The sequence below is a fragment of the Podarcis pityusensis genome, assembly GCF_964106645.2.
Source record: "Podarcis pityusensis genome assembly, chromosome: 2".
NCBI classification, from domain to species: Eukaryota; Metazoa; Chordata; class Lepidosauria; order Squamata; family Lacertidae; genus Podarcis; species Podarcis pityusensis.
The window spans coordinates 122,873,531-122,888,708 of record NC_138029.1 but is presented as its reverse complement, the minus strand read 5'-3'; the positions used below and the strand labels follow the sequence as shown (position 1 = coordinate 122,888,708).

Below are 15,178 nucleotides of genomic sequence, written 5' to 3'. Positions count from 1 at the left end.
TGTCCTTGGCTACATGGGCTTCCTGGCTGCCATCTGCTTCACGGTGGCTTTCCTAGCCAGAAAGCTGCCTGGGGCCTTCAATGAAGCCAAGCTGATCACCTTCAGCATGCTGGTCTTCTGCAGTGTTTGGGTGTCCTTTGTGCCCACCTACCTGAGCACAAAGGGGAAATACATATATGTGTTGTCCTTTTGCTAATCTTTTCAGATTCTGCCATACTTATATGAGCTGGATAATCCTCAGATATTGTGACAGCTTTCTGCATGTCCAAATTCATTTCAAATAATATTTGCTTAAACCAGATTCTCTCATTAAAAGCTGTAGATAAACTAATATATTCAGCTTCAAAAGTTGAAACAGACACAATATTCTGCTTACTGCAATATTGTTCAACTGTAGCTTTATAGTAAAGAAATAAAATAAAATAAATCCTTCCAGTAGCACCTTTGAGACCAACTAAGTTTGTTATTGGTATGAGCTTTCGACTATGGCAGACCAACACAGCTACCTACCTGTAACTAGTAAAGAAATAGTGTGTCATAAGTGGATTTACAATCACTAAGATCTGGTGCCTAGTCTGCATTAGCATATACCTCCAGTTCACCTGAACCTTGTGCTCACAATTTCAGCTTGTATGCAATAGTACCTTTAAGATACCTGATAATTCTCTTTATTGAATACCAGTTTTGTTCTGTGGGACTCTGTGCCAGAGGAACTGCTGGAGCTGATCCTGAGCTGGGTGTCTGCCCAGACCCTGGAGACTGTTCTCAGGCAATCCCTCTCGTGGAGAAGAGGAGTTGCACCACTATCTTAAATATGGGATTATGGATATGACTGGGGCGTGGGGGTGGAGTCAAACAGACTTGGGAATTTTGGATTCTGCCAACCTGAGACCCAAACTCTCTTGTGCTACACTCTGTACCCTGGACTTACAAATACCCAGTTTTGGGAACTAATGATCAGAACATCTAGGTCAGGAAGTCAAGGCACTGTGTCATGAGATTCTGCTGTGTATGAGACATTGGAGAAGCTGTACTTTGGGGTGGCAGGAGTTATCTGGACAGCTGGTTTCATTCAGCTGGAGGCAGTAAAGAAGTTGACTGGGACTCTGTGGGTCCTTCTAGGTGTGGGGAAATTTCAGCTGACCCCTCTCTCCTCAAGAGACAAGACCCCCTTCACCCCATAGGGATTGCATCCTGGAAAGTTGGTTTAGATGTATACCATCTTGGCAGCTCATTAAAGAGCACCTCCTTATTTTCTTGGCATTCCAACACCTTCATGATGATTTGTTTATAAAAGAAAATTTGTGAATTGCTGCAGAAATTTGGAGAACTGGATTTAAGATTGAAAAAATGAGAACCCGAGAGAAACGAAATTGACAGATCCTTCTTAACCCCCCCCCCCCCACTTTGCAGCCATTCATTCAGCATCATTCTAAGACATGAGTTTGCTGCTAAACATGTAGCTCAAGTCCTAATTTTGTATTGGATTTGGGCCAGAAGAAAATATGAGGCCAGACAGGTTAAAAAGAAATGAATGGATTCCTTTTATTTTCTTTTTCATCCAGTAGAGGGAAGTAGTAGCAGATGTAGAAAAGGATCTCAAAATGAGAAAAGGTGGATACAGGACTTATTCAAATGGTGGAATAAGCAAGCAAAGCAGAGAAGATTTTTGTTGGCTGTGTCGGGATAAATGCTTCCCTCTCTGTGTTGCTGTCCTGGTTGCTCTGTCCACCTGTGTCTGATGGTGGAAGGAAGATGCCAACAGAGTCTACTGGGGGTGATGGGCTTCATTCCTCACGCATTCCCCTGTTTAATGTCATCTGCAGTAGAGGAAAAAACACAGGAATCTCCTTTGGCCAAGCATTCGACCAGAAATGGCCCAAGAGTCAGAGACAGAACATCCATATGGTGACCAGCCACCCCATAAGCCAGAGAATTTACAGTTTGTCCCCCTTTCATGTCCTTCTCCCAACTCTATCAGCCCAGGTTGGGGACCCCTCATCCTGCAGAATGGGAGTCCAGTCCTCCATTCCACTACCTCTTTTGTTTGATGTAGCTGCCAGTGTTAGAGACTTTGGTGCAGGACCCTAAATCATGTCCTGATTATGGGCCTCCACAAAGGCATCTGGACTGGACACAGAAGAAATATGGGTGCTGGCCTAGAGAGGCCTTTTGTGGTTTCGATCTGCTTCACATGTAGGGTTGGTGAGAGGCAATCTCTGTTCATACTTTACCTGTACTGCAGGGGGTGCTGTACTTTGCAATGGCACTGTCACCTGGAAATACAATGAAAGATGGTCAGGAAAGACTCTGGCTCCTCCAACTTCCTGCATCAGTGCCAACTGCCACCAGATTTTTGGTCTGGTGGATTTTTTTGGGTGGGTTGGCTTTAGAACATTTAGAACTATTACTTTTGTATGGCCATGGGGTCATGAAGAGTTGGACACGACTAAGCGACTAAACAACAGCAACAACATGGCGGATTTACAGGTTTTTTTGGGAAGGCAGTTTGAGAGCTAACTAAGAAGCGTGAGATGAACCTTAATGACAATACTGTTGTGGGTTCGGAAGGTCAGTCTGAGTCTTTTCCAAATCACAGGACCCCAGTGGGAGTTAAACTCTAATAGAGGATTCTATTGCTGAACTAGTCAGACAAGTCTGTAAAACAATGACTTAGCTGGCCACTTAAGTGTCCTCCTCAGAATCCCAAAAGAATGAGGCAGGCTGTGAGAGATACAACTAACTGATCATGCCCTCCAGGGTAATGGGTGGACTTCACCTAGGTAAGAGAACAGTAGCCAGTGTGGTGTTTGTGAACTGGGCTGGAAGCTGGCTGGAAGATGGAGACACAGAGACATGCTTGCTCTGTGCTGGATCCCAAGCTATGAGTGATGGAGAAGTAATATTTTTGGGGGGTGGGGGGATTAATGTTGTGAGCCCCTCCAGCTTAGGCTTAGGTTGTATATATGTGTGTAGGGAAAACAACATATCCTAAAGAAACCACAGCCTGTGTTGGCCTTCATTGCAAGGTAACTGAACCCTGGAGAAGTGGTTGGAACCCCTGTAATCTCTCACTGCTCAGAGTTTGGGTGGCTTGTAATGCTACTATATACTGAGCAGTTCTGCAGTACCAGAGCCCATTCTTACCTGTTTCATAGTAATCGTAGACTTTCACCAGGGCAGGCTTCAGGTGCTGGACAGGGACATCCTGCTCCACCGTGAAGGATAGGCTCTGGGTCACATTGTTCACCTGTGGGCAAGCCGGTTGGATAAGCTGTTATAAGCCATCACACACCCAGCAAAGCAAGACCTCGCAAGTGTGTGCCATCAGGCAGGCAGAGGGTTCTAGCTGTTGGCGTTCCCCAAAGGATGCAATTGTTGCTTTCCCATCTCCTCACTCACCTTCTCCAAATACAAAAGGACGTGGTTGGTGCTCACTTCTGTCCGCTTGACCTGTGCTTTACCCATTAGCTGGAGGTGGGGATCGGGGGGTGGGAGAAGAGAGAGATTTATTATTCCTGAGTAATTGTGACAAGCCACCATCCTTGCTTCTGCCTGAAGCCCCAAGGAGTATAAATATTGTATTCAACATAGTGCTAAATCAAGCTCCAGCTCCTTGAAAGATTCCATCAACAGTGTCTCCAAACAATTTTACACATCACCTGGGAAGACAGGTCAACTAATGCCAACATCATCAACATCACCAACAAAATGCAGCACTCAAATCCAAAAAATACAAAGAAATACATAAGTAAAAACAGAGAGGCCATCAATAAAACATTTGATAAATATCAATAAATAACGAAACAGAGCAATGTGATGAATCTTGTGAGCATGTGAATGTCTGCCTAAATACAGTGGTACCTCGCAAGACGAATGCCTCGCAAGACGGAAAACTCGCAAGACAAAAGGGTTTTTGGTTTTTTGAGTTGCTTCGCAAGACGATTTTCCCTATGGTCTTGCTTTGCAAGACGGAAACGTCTTGCAAGTTTGTTTCCTTTTTCTTAAAACCGTTAAAAACTTGACTTCGAGGAGCAACTCATAGCACGCGGTGTGGTAGCCTTTTTTGAGGTTTTTGAAGACTTTGGTGATTTTTGAAGCTTTTCCAAAACTTTTCCGACACCGTGCTTCGCAAGACGAAAAAATCGCAAGACGAAAAAACTCGCGGAACGAATTAATTTCGTCTTGCGAGGCACCACTGTAGATAGGTCTTTAAGGAGGTGTTTACATCACTTGGGAAGACAGGTGAACTAATGCCAGTGTACTGGAAGAAGCAAAGATCACCAGTCTTGAAGCAATGATTCTTCAACATCAACTTCGTTGGACTGGTCATGTTGTGCAGATGCCTGATTATCGTCTTCCAAAGCAACTACTCTATTCTGAACTTTAAAATGGAAAGTGTAATGCTGGTGGTCAACAAAAGAGGTTCAAAGACTCAAGGCAAATCTTTAAAAAAGTCATATAAACACCGACAACTGGGAAACACTGGCCTGCAAGCGCTCCAGTTGGAGAACAGCCTTTACCAAAGGTGTCATAGGATTTGAAGACACTCAAAGTCAGGATGAAGGAGAGAAATGTGCTAAGAGGAAGGCATGTTTAGCAAACCCTCACTGTGATCAATTCCTGTCCAGAAACCTATGTCCCCACTGTGGAAGGACGTGCGGATCCAGAAATGGCCTCCACAGTTACTTATGGACTCACTTTTAAAACCATGTTTATGGAAGACAATCTTACTCGGCTACGAGTGATCACCAAAGAAGAAATAAATCAGGTGCCTGTCAGTGCAAGGATTACTGTTAGTGCTTCCGGCCAGGGCGGCTATGCTTTGTGTCCATGGCTTTGGGAAATAATGCTTCTGAATACCAGTTGCTGGAAGCTACATCAGAGGAGGGTGCTCTTATGCATGGATCCTGCTTGCAGGTTTCACACAGACATATGGTTGGCCACTGCGAGGACGGACAGTGAACAGTACACCTCCTTCAGGCAACTCCTGCGGCCAAGCTGGTGCCAAATGTATTGCTCTGCTTTCCATTGAACCACATCAGCGAGGCCAAGAGGGGCTTTTGTCTTCTGGGCAGCCCAGGATCTCTATACACACTGACCAGGCTTGCGCCTCAGGAAGATCACTTTGGTGCGGCTAATGCAGGGATCAGCAAACTTACCGCGCCTCGAGCTGGGGTCTCCAGCCGCCGATAGCGCGGCGGGCCAGAGGGCGAGGGAGCGCATGCCCATACGCGTGCACACACACTATTTCCGGCGCACTTCTGGGTCGGAGGAGCACCAGAAATAGCATGTGTGCATGTGCATGGGCCTCCTCCGACCCAGATGTGCACCAGAAATAATGTTTGTGCATACACAAATAACGCTTGTGCATGTGCACAAGCTATTTCCGGTGCTCCTCCGACCCGGAAATGAGCAGTAGCGCAGCACCGGTAAGAGCGGGTGGCGGCAGCGGGCAGCGGGGGTCACCACGGGCTGGATAAACGAGTCCTTCGGGCCTTATCCGGTCCGTGGGTCTTAGTTTGGGGACCCCTGTGCTAATGCAGTTGTTTGACTTCATCCCCAGAGGAGCACTGCATCATCTCTCAAGTCAGACGGGTGCCAACAACAACATAGCCAAGGGAGTTTTGGGGGTGGGGGCACTGCCACTCAAACAGCCATTACCTGTCTTACAGACGATTTTACTGGGATGAATCCTGAGAGCATCTTCACATCAAGGATCACCATGTTAGAGGTCGGCCACTTGCCAATGTAACTGAGAGATCAAAGAGGGAAAGGAAAGAATTCTCACACCAGAACTCCAATGCTTGTCATCCCTGACCACCAGACCTCCCACAGCCACCCAATCTGGCTTCTAATACTGTCATACTTCATGTTACGTTTGCTTCAGGTTGCGTGTTTTCAGGTTGCGTCCCACGGCGACCCGGAAGTAACAGAATGTGTTACTTCCGGGTTTCGCCGCTTGCGCATGTGCAAACATGCAAAATGACATTACGTGCATGCACAGAAGCGGCGAATCCTGACCCGCGCATGTGCAGACTCACAGATGCAGGTTGCATTCTTTTCTTCTAATTGATAATTTTATCATTTTTGTAAATGGCTTTGAGGTTTCATTTTGTGGGGGGTTTTTTACGATCGAACAGTATATATACTGTACAGATATAGATATATAGATTTCCACCATGGTTTGCCCCACAGTGTTTGTAGGGGCTTAGATGGGGCCTATTCCAAATGCCTGGTTTATTATTAAGGATATTTTTTTACGCTTCATCCTTATGAATAACTGGCCTTGTGTAATGGCTAGGACTCCACTAGCTATCCCAGAACATAGTACAACAACACAACTCGATTATCAAACAATTTGTAAGACAGTTCAAGAAACAGAGCAAAATATCAACCGAACCAAGGACCAGAGATGCTGTGCTCCTGCAGCTAGCTAGCCAGCCTGTGAAGGGATTACCTGACATTTACAGCAACGTCAAACGTTTTGTGAGCTTTGGGTCCAACACAAGACTCAGGGACTGTGTACACCTCCAGCTTGAAAGGCGAGTCCTCCGGGCGCGGATGCACGTTGTACTTCAAGGTGGTCTGGAAGGGAAACAGCACTCAGGTATGTGAGACGTTTCTGGCAGCAGGACACCCTGGAGGTTTTTAAACAGTTGGGTGGTCATCTGTCATGGATCATAGAATTGTAGAGAGGGAAGGGACCGCAAGGGTCATCTAATTCAACCCCCTGCAATGCAGGAAACCCGGCTAAATGCTGAAGATGCTTTAGTTGAGATTCCTGCATTGCAGAGGGTTGGACCAGAGAACCCTCGGGGTCTCTTGCAACTCTACAATTCTATGATCTGGTGGCAGAAAGTTCTTAAAAGTAGAAGGGTGAGCAAATGATTGGGAGTTGCTGCGCCATTAAACTTCAGCTAACAGATTTGGACAACATCACGGATTGGAATGGAGCCAGAGGAAGCTGCGCTGATAAAAAGACAGTTGGAAAAATATATACTAATTAAGCTGTATTCGAGGGATGAAAGTATATGATGTTTGACATGATCGAGAATCCTGGACTCAGGGACAGAGAATTATAAAGCGTTAAAACTGAGATGCGGAAAATATGGAAACAACGAGGATAGGCAGGACTGAGATGTGGAGATATGCTTCAGAGATCCAGACCGTGGGGAGCTCCAAAAAATTAATAATTATAATCTGGACTATAATTTGGTCTTTTTTTAATTTTAATTTGAGTATTATGATTGGATATATTAATTGGATGTTTTTTATCGGAAAATCAATAAAAATGATTTTGTTGAAGAAGTAAAAAGTAGAAGGGTGAATTAAGCAGAGAGGTATGCTCTGCTTTAGCCAGGAACTCTCTTCCCTCGTATGACTTGGGACTACATGGTGGCTTGGAAACCATCTGTCAGTGACCGTGCTGTGGTGGGCTGCATTGAGGAGGAATGGTGGGAGCCACCCCCTCCCCCTGATCCTGAATCTTCCCAGGAATAGGAGGACAATGTAGATTTGGAACAGTGGTTTGCAGAGGGGCACAGTTCAGAAGGCAGAAGCTGGGAAATACTGAATGGGGAACAGCTAGAAGAAGAAGAAACACCAGGGGGGGAGAGGGTCAACAGATTCACAGTTGTTGGACAGCATTCCTCCACCACCCTCCCCAAGGTCGAGAACAGCTCAGACAGTCTTAGAACAGAAAGCACAGAGGGTATAAACTCAGATTACAAGACGTAGGAGTGACATAGATTAATTGGGACGGAGGGGGGAGTGAGCCTTAATTGGGAGCACCACCATTCTATCGAGACACAATCTTTGTCTCTCACTGTGATTATTAAAGAATCTAACTGGTAAGACGTTCCTTTCGTTTGATCTTCTTATTTACTGCCACAGGGAAGGAAGCTGATTCCTCGAAGCCTGCCACCATCACATGTTCTGTCTCTCCCAGGTACCCTGCCTGGGCACTTACCCACCTGGATATAGACACAGCGATCTCCTGTCGCTTCAACATTGTAGTCTCCTGGCACTTGGGGCAGAGATCGGCACTGGAGAAGCAAGCGGTTGGTGTTGTCCACATGGAAAGTTCCCAGGGCATTCGCTCCGGAATGCACAGACAAGTCTGTGCCTGTGCTACTTCTGGAATAGGTTAAAGCCCCATACAGAGAGAGGGCCTGGAGCGCCACCACAGTGTCCTGCAACAGAGACCACGGGGAGGGGCGTGTGAGCCATATGTCTTTCTATGGAAGAGGACAACCCTCCCTTTGAAGGGCTTCCTGGTCCAAGATATTGGCCCAGATCCAACATTCTCCAGCTGTACTTATATAAACAGTACAGCATGGTTAAACTCCCTTTCCTTAAAAAAAAATCCAAGGACTTGCTCACCAATTTATTGACAGCTACACGCATTATGATAGCTAGGAAGTGGAAGGGGCAAGCAGAATATAAAATGGAAGAATGGTATAAAGAGGTGTGGGAAATAGCTAAAGGTAAAGGGTAAAGGGACCCCTGACCATTAGGTCCAGTCGTGGCTGACTCTGGGGTTGCGGCACTCATCTCGCTTTATTGGCTGAGGGAGCCGGCGTACAGCTTCCGGGTCATGTAGCCAGCATGACTAAGCCGCTTCTGGCCAACCAGAGCAGCGTACAGAAACGCCGTTTACCTTCGCGCCGGAGTGGTACCTATTTATCTACTTGCACTTTGACGTGCTTTTGAACTGCTAGGTGGGCAGGAGCAGGGACTGAGCAACGGGAGCTCACCCCGTCGCGGGGATTCGAACCGCTGACCTTCTGATTGGCAAGTCCTAGGCTCTGTGGTTTAACCCACAGCACCACCCATGTCCCTCATGGGATATAGCTATTCATGATAAATTAACATGTGACTAAGGTAAGACTAAGGGGAATTACGGTGGGAATATGGAGTCTGAGAAGCTCGTATCTAGAGCCAAGGAACCTAAACTTCAGCAACATTTTCATCTTTCTCTGACCTTTATTTTTCTCTAGGCTTATGTTTTTCTGAGGAGTTTTGGCCCTGGTGGGATTCCTTGTCTCTAATGAACCAAAACAGCCTGACTGTGTCCCTCCCAACACCCTCTGCTTCTGGGTCCCCGGAAAGGAGGGAGGGAGTTTACCTGAGTAGAAGAGAATCCGCCAGTGGGGTTCTGTTGCTTGACGAGCCACTTGACAATGCGGGCACATTTCGCCAGGTCTTCCTGTGATGGCGCCGGCTGCTTGGTCAGGTACGCTAAGAGGACGTAGGCTGTCATCTCCACCTCTGCAGAAGGCGCACGGGGCAAGCGATGGAATGGAAGGTCAGTGTCCGCCTCTTGCTTTCCAGGCCGCTGCCAGTGAAGAGAGCCATCAGCTTCAGAAAGGGAGAGATTAATTAGCATGCGAGTCAGACGATCCTGGCACCACTACAGGCATTTTAATAAACGCGGCTTACCAGTGGCTCCAAAAGCATTTTCTAAAACAAGTATCAAACTTATATAAGGCTGCACTCCTTCAGATAACCAGGCAGAGGGCCTTCTTGGTAGTGGCGCCCTCCCTGTGGAATGCCCTCCAACCAGATGTCAAAGAGAAGAACAACTACCAGACTTTTAGTAGACATCTGAAGGCAGCCCTCTTTAGGGAAGCTTTTAATGTTTGATGTATTACAGTATTTTAATATTTTTTTGGAAGCCACCCAGAGTGGCTGGGGAAGCCCAGCCAGATGGGCGGGGTATAAATAAGTTGTTGTTGTTGTTGTTGTTGTTGTTGTTGTTGTTATTATTAGGCAAAGATGTTGCATCTCACCTTCTGCCACAGCTTCCCCATCAAGCAAACGCAGCATCTCCTGTTTCTTGTCCTCTTTCCCAGCCAAGGCAAAGGCGAAAGCCAGCAGGGCTTTGGTGTAAGTGCTGATCTCTTTTGCCTGCGTTGCCGTCTCCAAACAGAACAGGGCGTTGCGCACCACGGAGTGCTGGGGAGAGAAGGAAGGAGAAGCTTGTCTCAAGCCACTGCAGCCATTTCCAGAGACCTGACAGGAGGCTACCGGAGGTGGCTTGAGTGGCAGGATCAGGCCTTCTGACCACATATTGCTGGGAAAAGCAAAGTCTCAGCACAACCACTGGAAGTTTGGGTGCAACTCAGTTCATTGAGATGGGTTTGTGTGGGGTAAAGGAAACGAGAAAGAGACCTCCAGATTCCCAGACTATCCCTATAACTTCAACCTCTCTGCTGACCTCCCTGACGCTTTGATGTTTATACTGAAATGTCTTAAGTTGCATCCTGTTTACAGCTTCCTCCTGCTCATCTCACTTCTCTTTGGACCTAAAGGTGAGAGGGATCTATCTTCCCAGTTAGAAAGCATGGCTGTCTTTGTCTTCTCTGCATTAGTTAGGTTAGAACTGGAAACCTTTTCTACCCAAGGTGTGTATAATAAGCCACTTTATTACTTTCATCATCATCATCATCATCATCATCATCATCATCATCATTTATTATTTATACCCCACCCATCTGGCTGGGTTTCCCCAGCCACCCTGTGCAGCTCCCAGCAGAATATTAAAAACACGATAAAACATCAAGCATTAAAAACTTCCCTAAACAGTGCTGTCTTCTGATGCCTTTTAAAAGTCAGAGAGTTGTTTATCTCCTTGACATCTGATGGGAGGGCATTCCACAGGGCAGGCACCACTACTGAGAAGGCCCTCTGCCTGGTTGCCTGTAACTTTGCTTCTCACAGGGAGGGAGCCGCCAGAAGGCCCTCGGAGCTGGACCTCAGTGTCCGGGCAGAACGATGGGGGTGGAGATGCTCCTCTAGAAGCATCTCTCTGTGTATGACTGGAACTGGGGGCAATCTACTTTTCTGGCCAAATTCCACAAGCCATATATACTGCACTCTCAGCACGCCAAGGAAGTCGAATAGGGAATTGGGCTCAGCTTCAGTAACATCCCTCCCAAAAGGGCTCGTAAGAGCATGCTAGACCAGGACAGAGCCCATCTTGCCGAGCATCCTGTTAGTTGTTAAATATAAATATAGTCGTACCTTGGTTGCCGAACCGAATCAATTCTGGAATGCCATTTGACTTCTGAAAACGTTGGACAACCAAGGCGCAGCTTCCGATTGGCTGCAGGAGCTTCCTGCACACAATCGGAAGCCTCGGAAACCCATCAGACACAAACCGGAACACTAACAAATGCTGAAGTCACACGGCATTCAGGATCCAAGGTACGACAATATGTTGTTTTTAAAAAACCCAAATAGGTTAATAGCAACATCTACATCTATCTATTGGGACGCGGGTGGCGCTGTGGGTTAAACCACAGAGCCTAGGGCTTGCCGATCAGAAGGTCGGCGGTTCGAATCCCCGCGATGGGGTGAGCTCCCGTTGCTCGGTCTCTGCTCCTGCCAACCTAGCAGTTCGAAAGCACGTCAAAGTGCAAGTAAGTAAATAGGTACCGCTCCGGCGCGAAGGTAAATGGTGTTTCTGTGCGCTGCTCTGGTTCTCCAGAAGTGGCTTAGTCATGCTGGCCACATGACCCGGAAGCTGTACGCCGGCTCCCTCGGCCAATAAAGCGAGATGAGCGCCGCAACCCCAGAGTCGGCCACGGCTGGACCTAATGGTTAGGGGTCCCTTTACCTTTACCTTTACATCTATCTATATTTTTTTTAAAAAGCAAGTAACATTTAAAAGCAGAGTCCATCAACTAATTATTTTGGAAAAATCTTTTCTGAATTAGGCTAAATGGATTCAAGACTTTGGCCCAATAAGAGCTTGATTGGTTATTGGTTCTTTGCTAGAGTGTTTAGCTTCATGGGAAGTTATCTCAGGCTATAATACTCTACCCATCCTGAATGGTTGTCCCTGATGACTTGCAGAAGGGGAAAGATGGCTACTTACAGTGACAGGCAGAGGAATCTCCAGGAAGGCGATGGTGATATAGGCAGACAGAGTGACCTCATCATCAACCCCGCCCTGTAAGAAAAAAGATGGGAATTGCTCAGCCCCCATGTGGTCATGTGGTACAGGAAAGCCCTTTGCCATCTCCAGAGAACTCCCCCCACCCCAAGATCAATCTGTTGTTGTTGTTGTTTAGTCGTGTCCGACTCTTCATGACCCCATGGACCAGAGCACGCCAGGCACCCCTGTCTTCCACTGCCTCCCGCAGCTTGGTCAGACTCATGTTTGTCGCTTCAAGAACACTGTCCAACCATCTCGTCCTCTGTCGTCCCCTTCTCCTTGTGCCCTCCATCTTTCCCAACATCAGGGTCTTTTCCAGGGAGTCTTCTCTTCTCATGAAGTGGCCAAAGTATTGGAGCCTCAGCTTCACGATCTGTCCTTCCAGTGAGCACTCAGGGCTGATTTCCTTCAGAATGGAGAGGTTTGATCTTCTTGCAGTCCATGGGACTCTCAAGAGTCTCCTCCAGCACCATAGTTCAAAAGCATCATTTCTTCGGTGAGATCAATCTACTGCTCTCCAAATATTATTCATTATTGATTGCTGAATTTTATATCCTACCCTTCCTCCTAAAGGAGCCCAGTATGGCAAAAACATAAAGAAAGAAAGAAAGAAAGAAAGAAAGAAAGAAAGAAAGAAAGAAAGAAAGAGTTGCCAGGAACAGTGTCATTCAGCCATCAAACGCAAGAATAAACAGGGACATTTTCCAACCGCTCATGAAACTCAGTCAAGAGGAAGGAAGGCACAAACCATTCTTTTTGTAAACCACTTTGAAATGTTTTTCTTTCTTTCTTACAATCCAGCATTTTGACTTCACCCCACTGTGAAGTCGCATTCTTCCATTGTCTCCCAAGACAAAACGGTTCCCAGCAACAGCAAGCAGTATATACATTTTATGAAATAAATTCCATAAACAGGGTACCACCACTGAGAAGGCCCTGCCATGGGTCAGCACCCTCTGAACACCTCCTGGTGACTGAAGGCCTCAACTGCAAATCTCAGGGCCACAGGTGGTTGATACTGAGAAAGGCTTTTTAAAAGATACGCTTGTGAGAAGAAGCAGGGAAAAGAGGAATAGCCCACTTTCCTCAGAAGGCACAGTGTCTTGCACTGGGCACTGATATTATTATTATTATTATTATTATTATTATTATTATTATTATTAGCTGTGGCAGCAGCTAAGCTGCACCAGAACTGTTGGAATGCTGAGTTGCAAGATTGTCGCTCCAGCAATATCTAGAGCAATCCCCACCCTGAAGGCTCAGGACCAAAAATGGGAGTAAAACTCAGCAAAACAGAACAAGTTTCTCCAACTTAACCCCAAGTCCCATAGGCTAACCCAAACAAGCTGAGAAGTTTTGCCCTATGATTGTGCTGATGTTTCACCATAGAGTCTCCCTCCAACCCTCTGTACCTTCAGGGCGTTGTTGAGGAGGGTCCCGGTGCTATGGAAGCAGCCGTTCTCTTTCTGCCTGGAAGCCAGAAAGGCCTGAGCGTCGCTGATGTGCTTCTCTTCCACAAAGATGATGGACTTAGTCCGGGCAAAGGATACAAGTGTAAACGCTGTCAGCCTGAAAGTGAGCCCAGAGCAGAGTCGATCAAAGCAAGCAAACAAAACCTGTTGCACAAACTGCAGTATGCTTTTTTGTTCTTAATAACAATAACAATAATAATTTATTTATATCCCACCCATCTGGCTAGGTTTCCCCAGCCACTCTGGGCGGCTTCCAACAAAGTACTAAAATACAGTCATACCTCGGGTTACAGATGCTTCTGGTTGTGTTTTTTCAGGTTATGGACCGCCAAAACCAGGAAGTACCAGAACAGGTTACTTCCGGGTTTCAGCAGTCACGCATGCGCACAAGCGCTGAATCGCAACCCACGTGTGCGCAGACGTGCAGTGTTACGAACGCTGCGGGTTGCGAATGTGCATCCCGTACAGATCACGTTTGCAACCCGAGCATCCACTGTACAGTGGTCTGTTAAACATTAAAAGCTTCCCTAAACAGGGCTACCTTCAGATGTCTTCTAAAAGTCTGGTAGTTGTTCTTCTCTTTGATATCTGGTGGGAGGGAGTTCCACAGGGTGGGCGCCACCACCGAGAAGGCCCTCTGCCTGGTTCTCTGTAACCTCACTTCTCGCAGTGAGGGAACAGCCAGAAGGCCCTCGGAGCTGGACCTCAGAGTCCGGGCTGGATGATGGGGGTGGAGACACTCCTTCAGGTATACTGGACCGAGGCCGTTTAGGGCTTTAAAGGTCAGCACCAACACTTTGAATTGTGCTCAGAAATGTACTGGGAGCCAGTGTAGATGCATACCGCTTTCAAGAAGCATAGAGGTGGAAGGGACCCCCAGGGTCATCTAGTCCAACCCCCTGCAATGCAGGAATCTCAATTAAAGCATCCCTGGCAGGTAGCCATCTAACCTTTGCTTTGAAACCTCCAATGAAAGAGCGCCCACTACCTTTGGAGGGAGTCCATTCCACTGTCCAACAGTTCTTGCCGCCAGAAAGTTTCACCTAGTGTTTAGTCGGTGTTTCTTGGGACTTGAAGCCCTTGGTTTGAGTCCTACCCTCCAGAGCATGTTCGGTAGATTTATTGCCTTATTGTTTGGCGCCCAGCCACGCTTCCCTGCGAGCCTCTGCAGCTTCTGTTTACGCAGTGTGGCTTTGGAGCGGTCGTAAAGCAATTAGCAGAATTACACAGCGGTGTGTGTCGAAAGAGCAGTGAACAAGTCCCACACGTTTCTTCTGTCCTAATATCCCTTTATTTGCTCAAATGTAGTGTATTTACAATCAATAACTGCCATCAGATTCAAGCTGCATCTTCTCCCTCTGTTTGCAGCTACACAACAAACTGCTTTCACTTTTCACTCAGCTCACAGCATTCCAAGCTGCTTTCCTCACGTCCTGGCGTACTTCCCTTGTACGCGCCTCCTCTCAGCCTCGAGACACAGAAGGTTAACCCTTCACTACACCCAACAGAGCACAATAAAACGAGCTTGCTCCATCTTCCATGTGACAGCCCTTGAGATATTTGAAGATGGCTCTCCTATCTTCTCTCGGTCTCTTTTTTCCAGGCTAAACATACGAAACTCCCTCAAGCGTTCCTCATAAGGGTTGGTTTCTGGATTGCTTTATCCTCTTGGTCACCCTTCTCAGGAGCTCTGCCTGACCAAACTAAGTCTCCTGGTACACCGTATTTTTCGCTCCATAAGACGCACTTTTTTCTTCCTAAA

At 46.9% G+C, this 15,178-nt stretch overlaps 1 protein-coding gene across 1 annotated transcript in view; it reads right to left on the bottom strand.

The window, feature by feature from the left end:
* Positions 1–1,520: 1,520 nt before the first annotated feature.
* LOC308469317 (alpha-2-macroglobulin-like) overlaps positions 1,521–15,178 on the bottom strand; it is a 54,461-nt gene continuing 40,803 nt past the window's right edge. The window contains exons 26-36 of the mRNA XM_080991562.1: positions 13,357–13,513; positions 11,885–11,959; positions 9,795–9,960; positions 9,131–9,363; positions 7,977–8,195; positions 6,461–6,588; positions 5,665–5,755; positions 3,403–3,471; positions 3,148–3,250; positions 2,235–2,276; positions 1,521–1,820 (exon numbers count right to left, since the gene is read on the bottom strand). Coding sequence (XP_080847688.1) covers positions 1,795–1,820; positions 2,235–2,276; positions 3,148–3,250; positions 3,403–3,471; positions 5,665–5,755; positions 6,461–6,588; positions 7,977–8,195; positions 9,131–9,363; positions 9,795–9,960; positions 11,885–11,959; positions 13,357–13,513 — 1,309 coding nt within the window. The 3' untranslated portion in view covers positions 1,521–1,794. The remainder of the gene's footprint in view (positions 1,821–2,234; positions 2,277–3,147; positions 3,251–3,402; positions 3,472–5,664; positions 5,756–6,460; positions 6,589–7,976; positions 8,196–9,130; positions 9,364–9,794; positions 9,961–11,884; positions 11,960–13,356; positions 13,514–15,178) is intronic.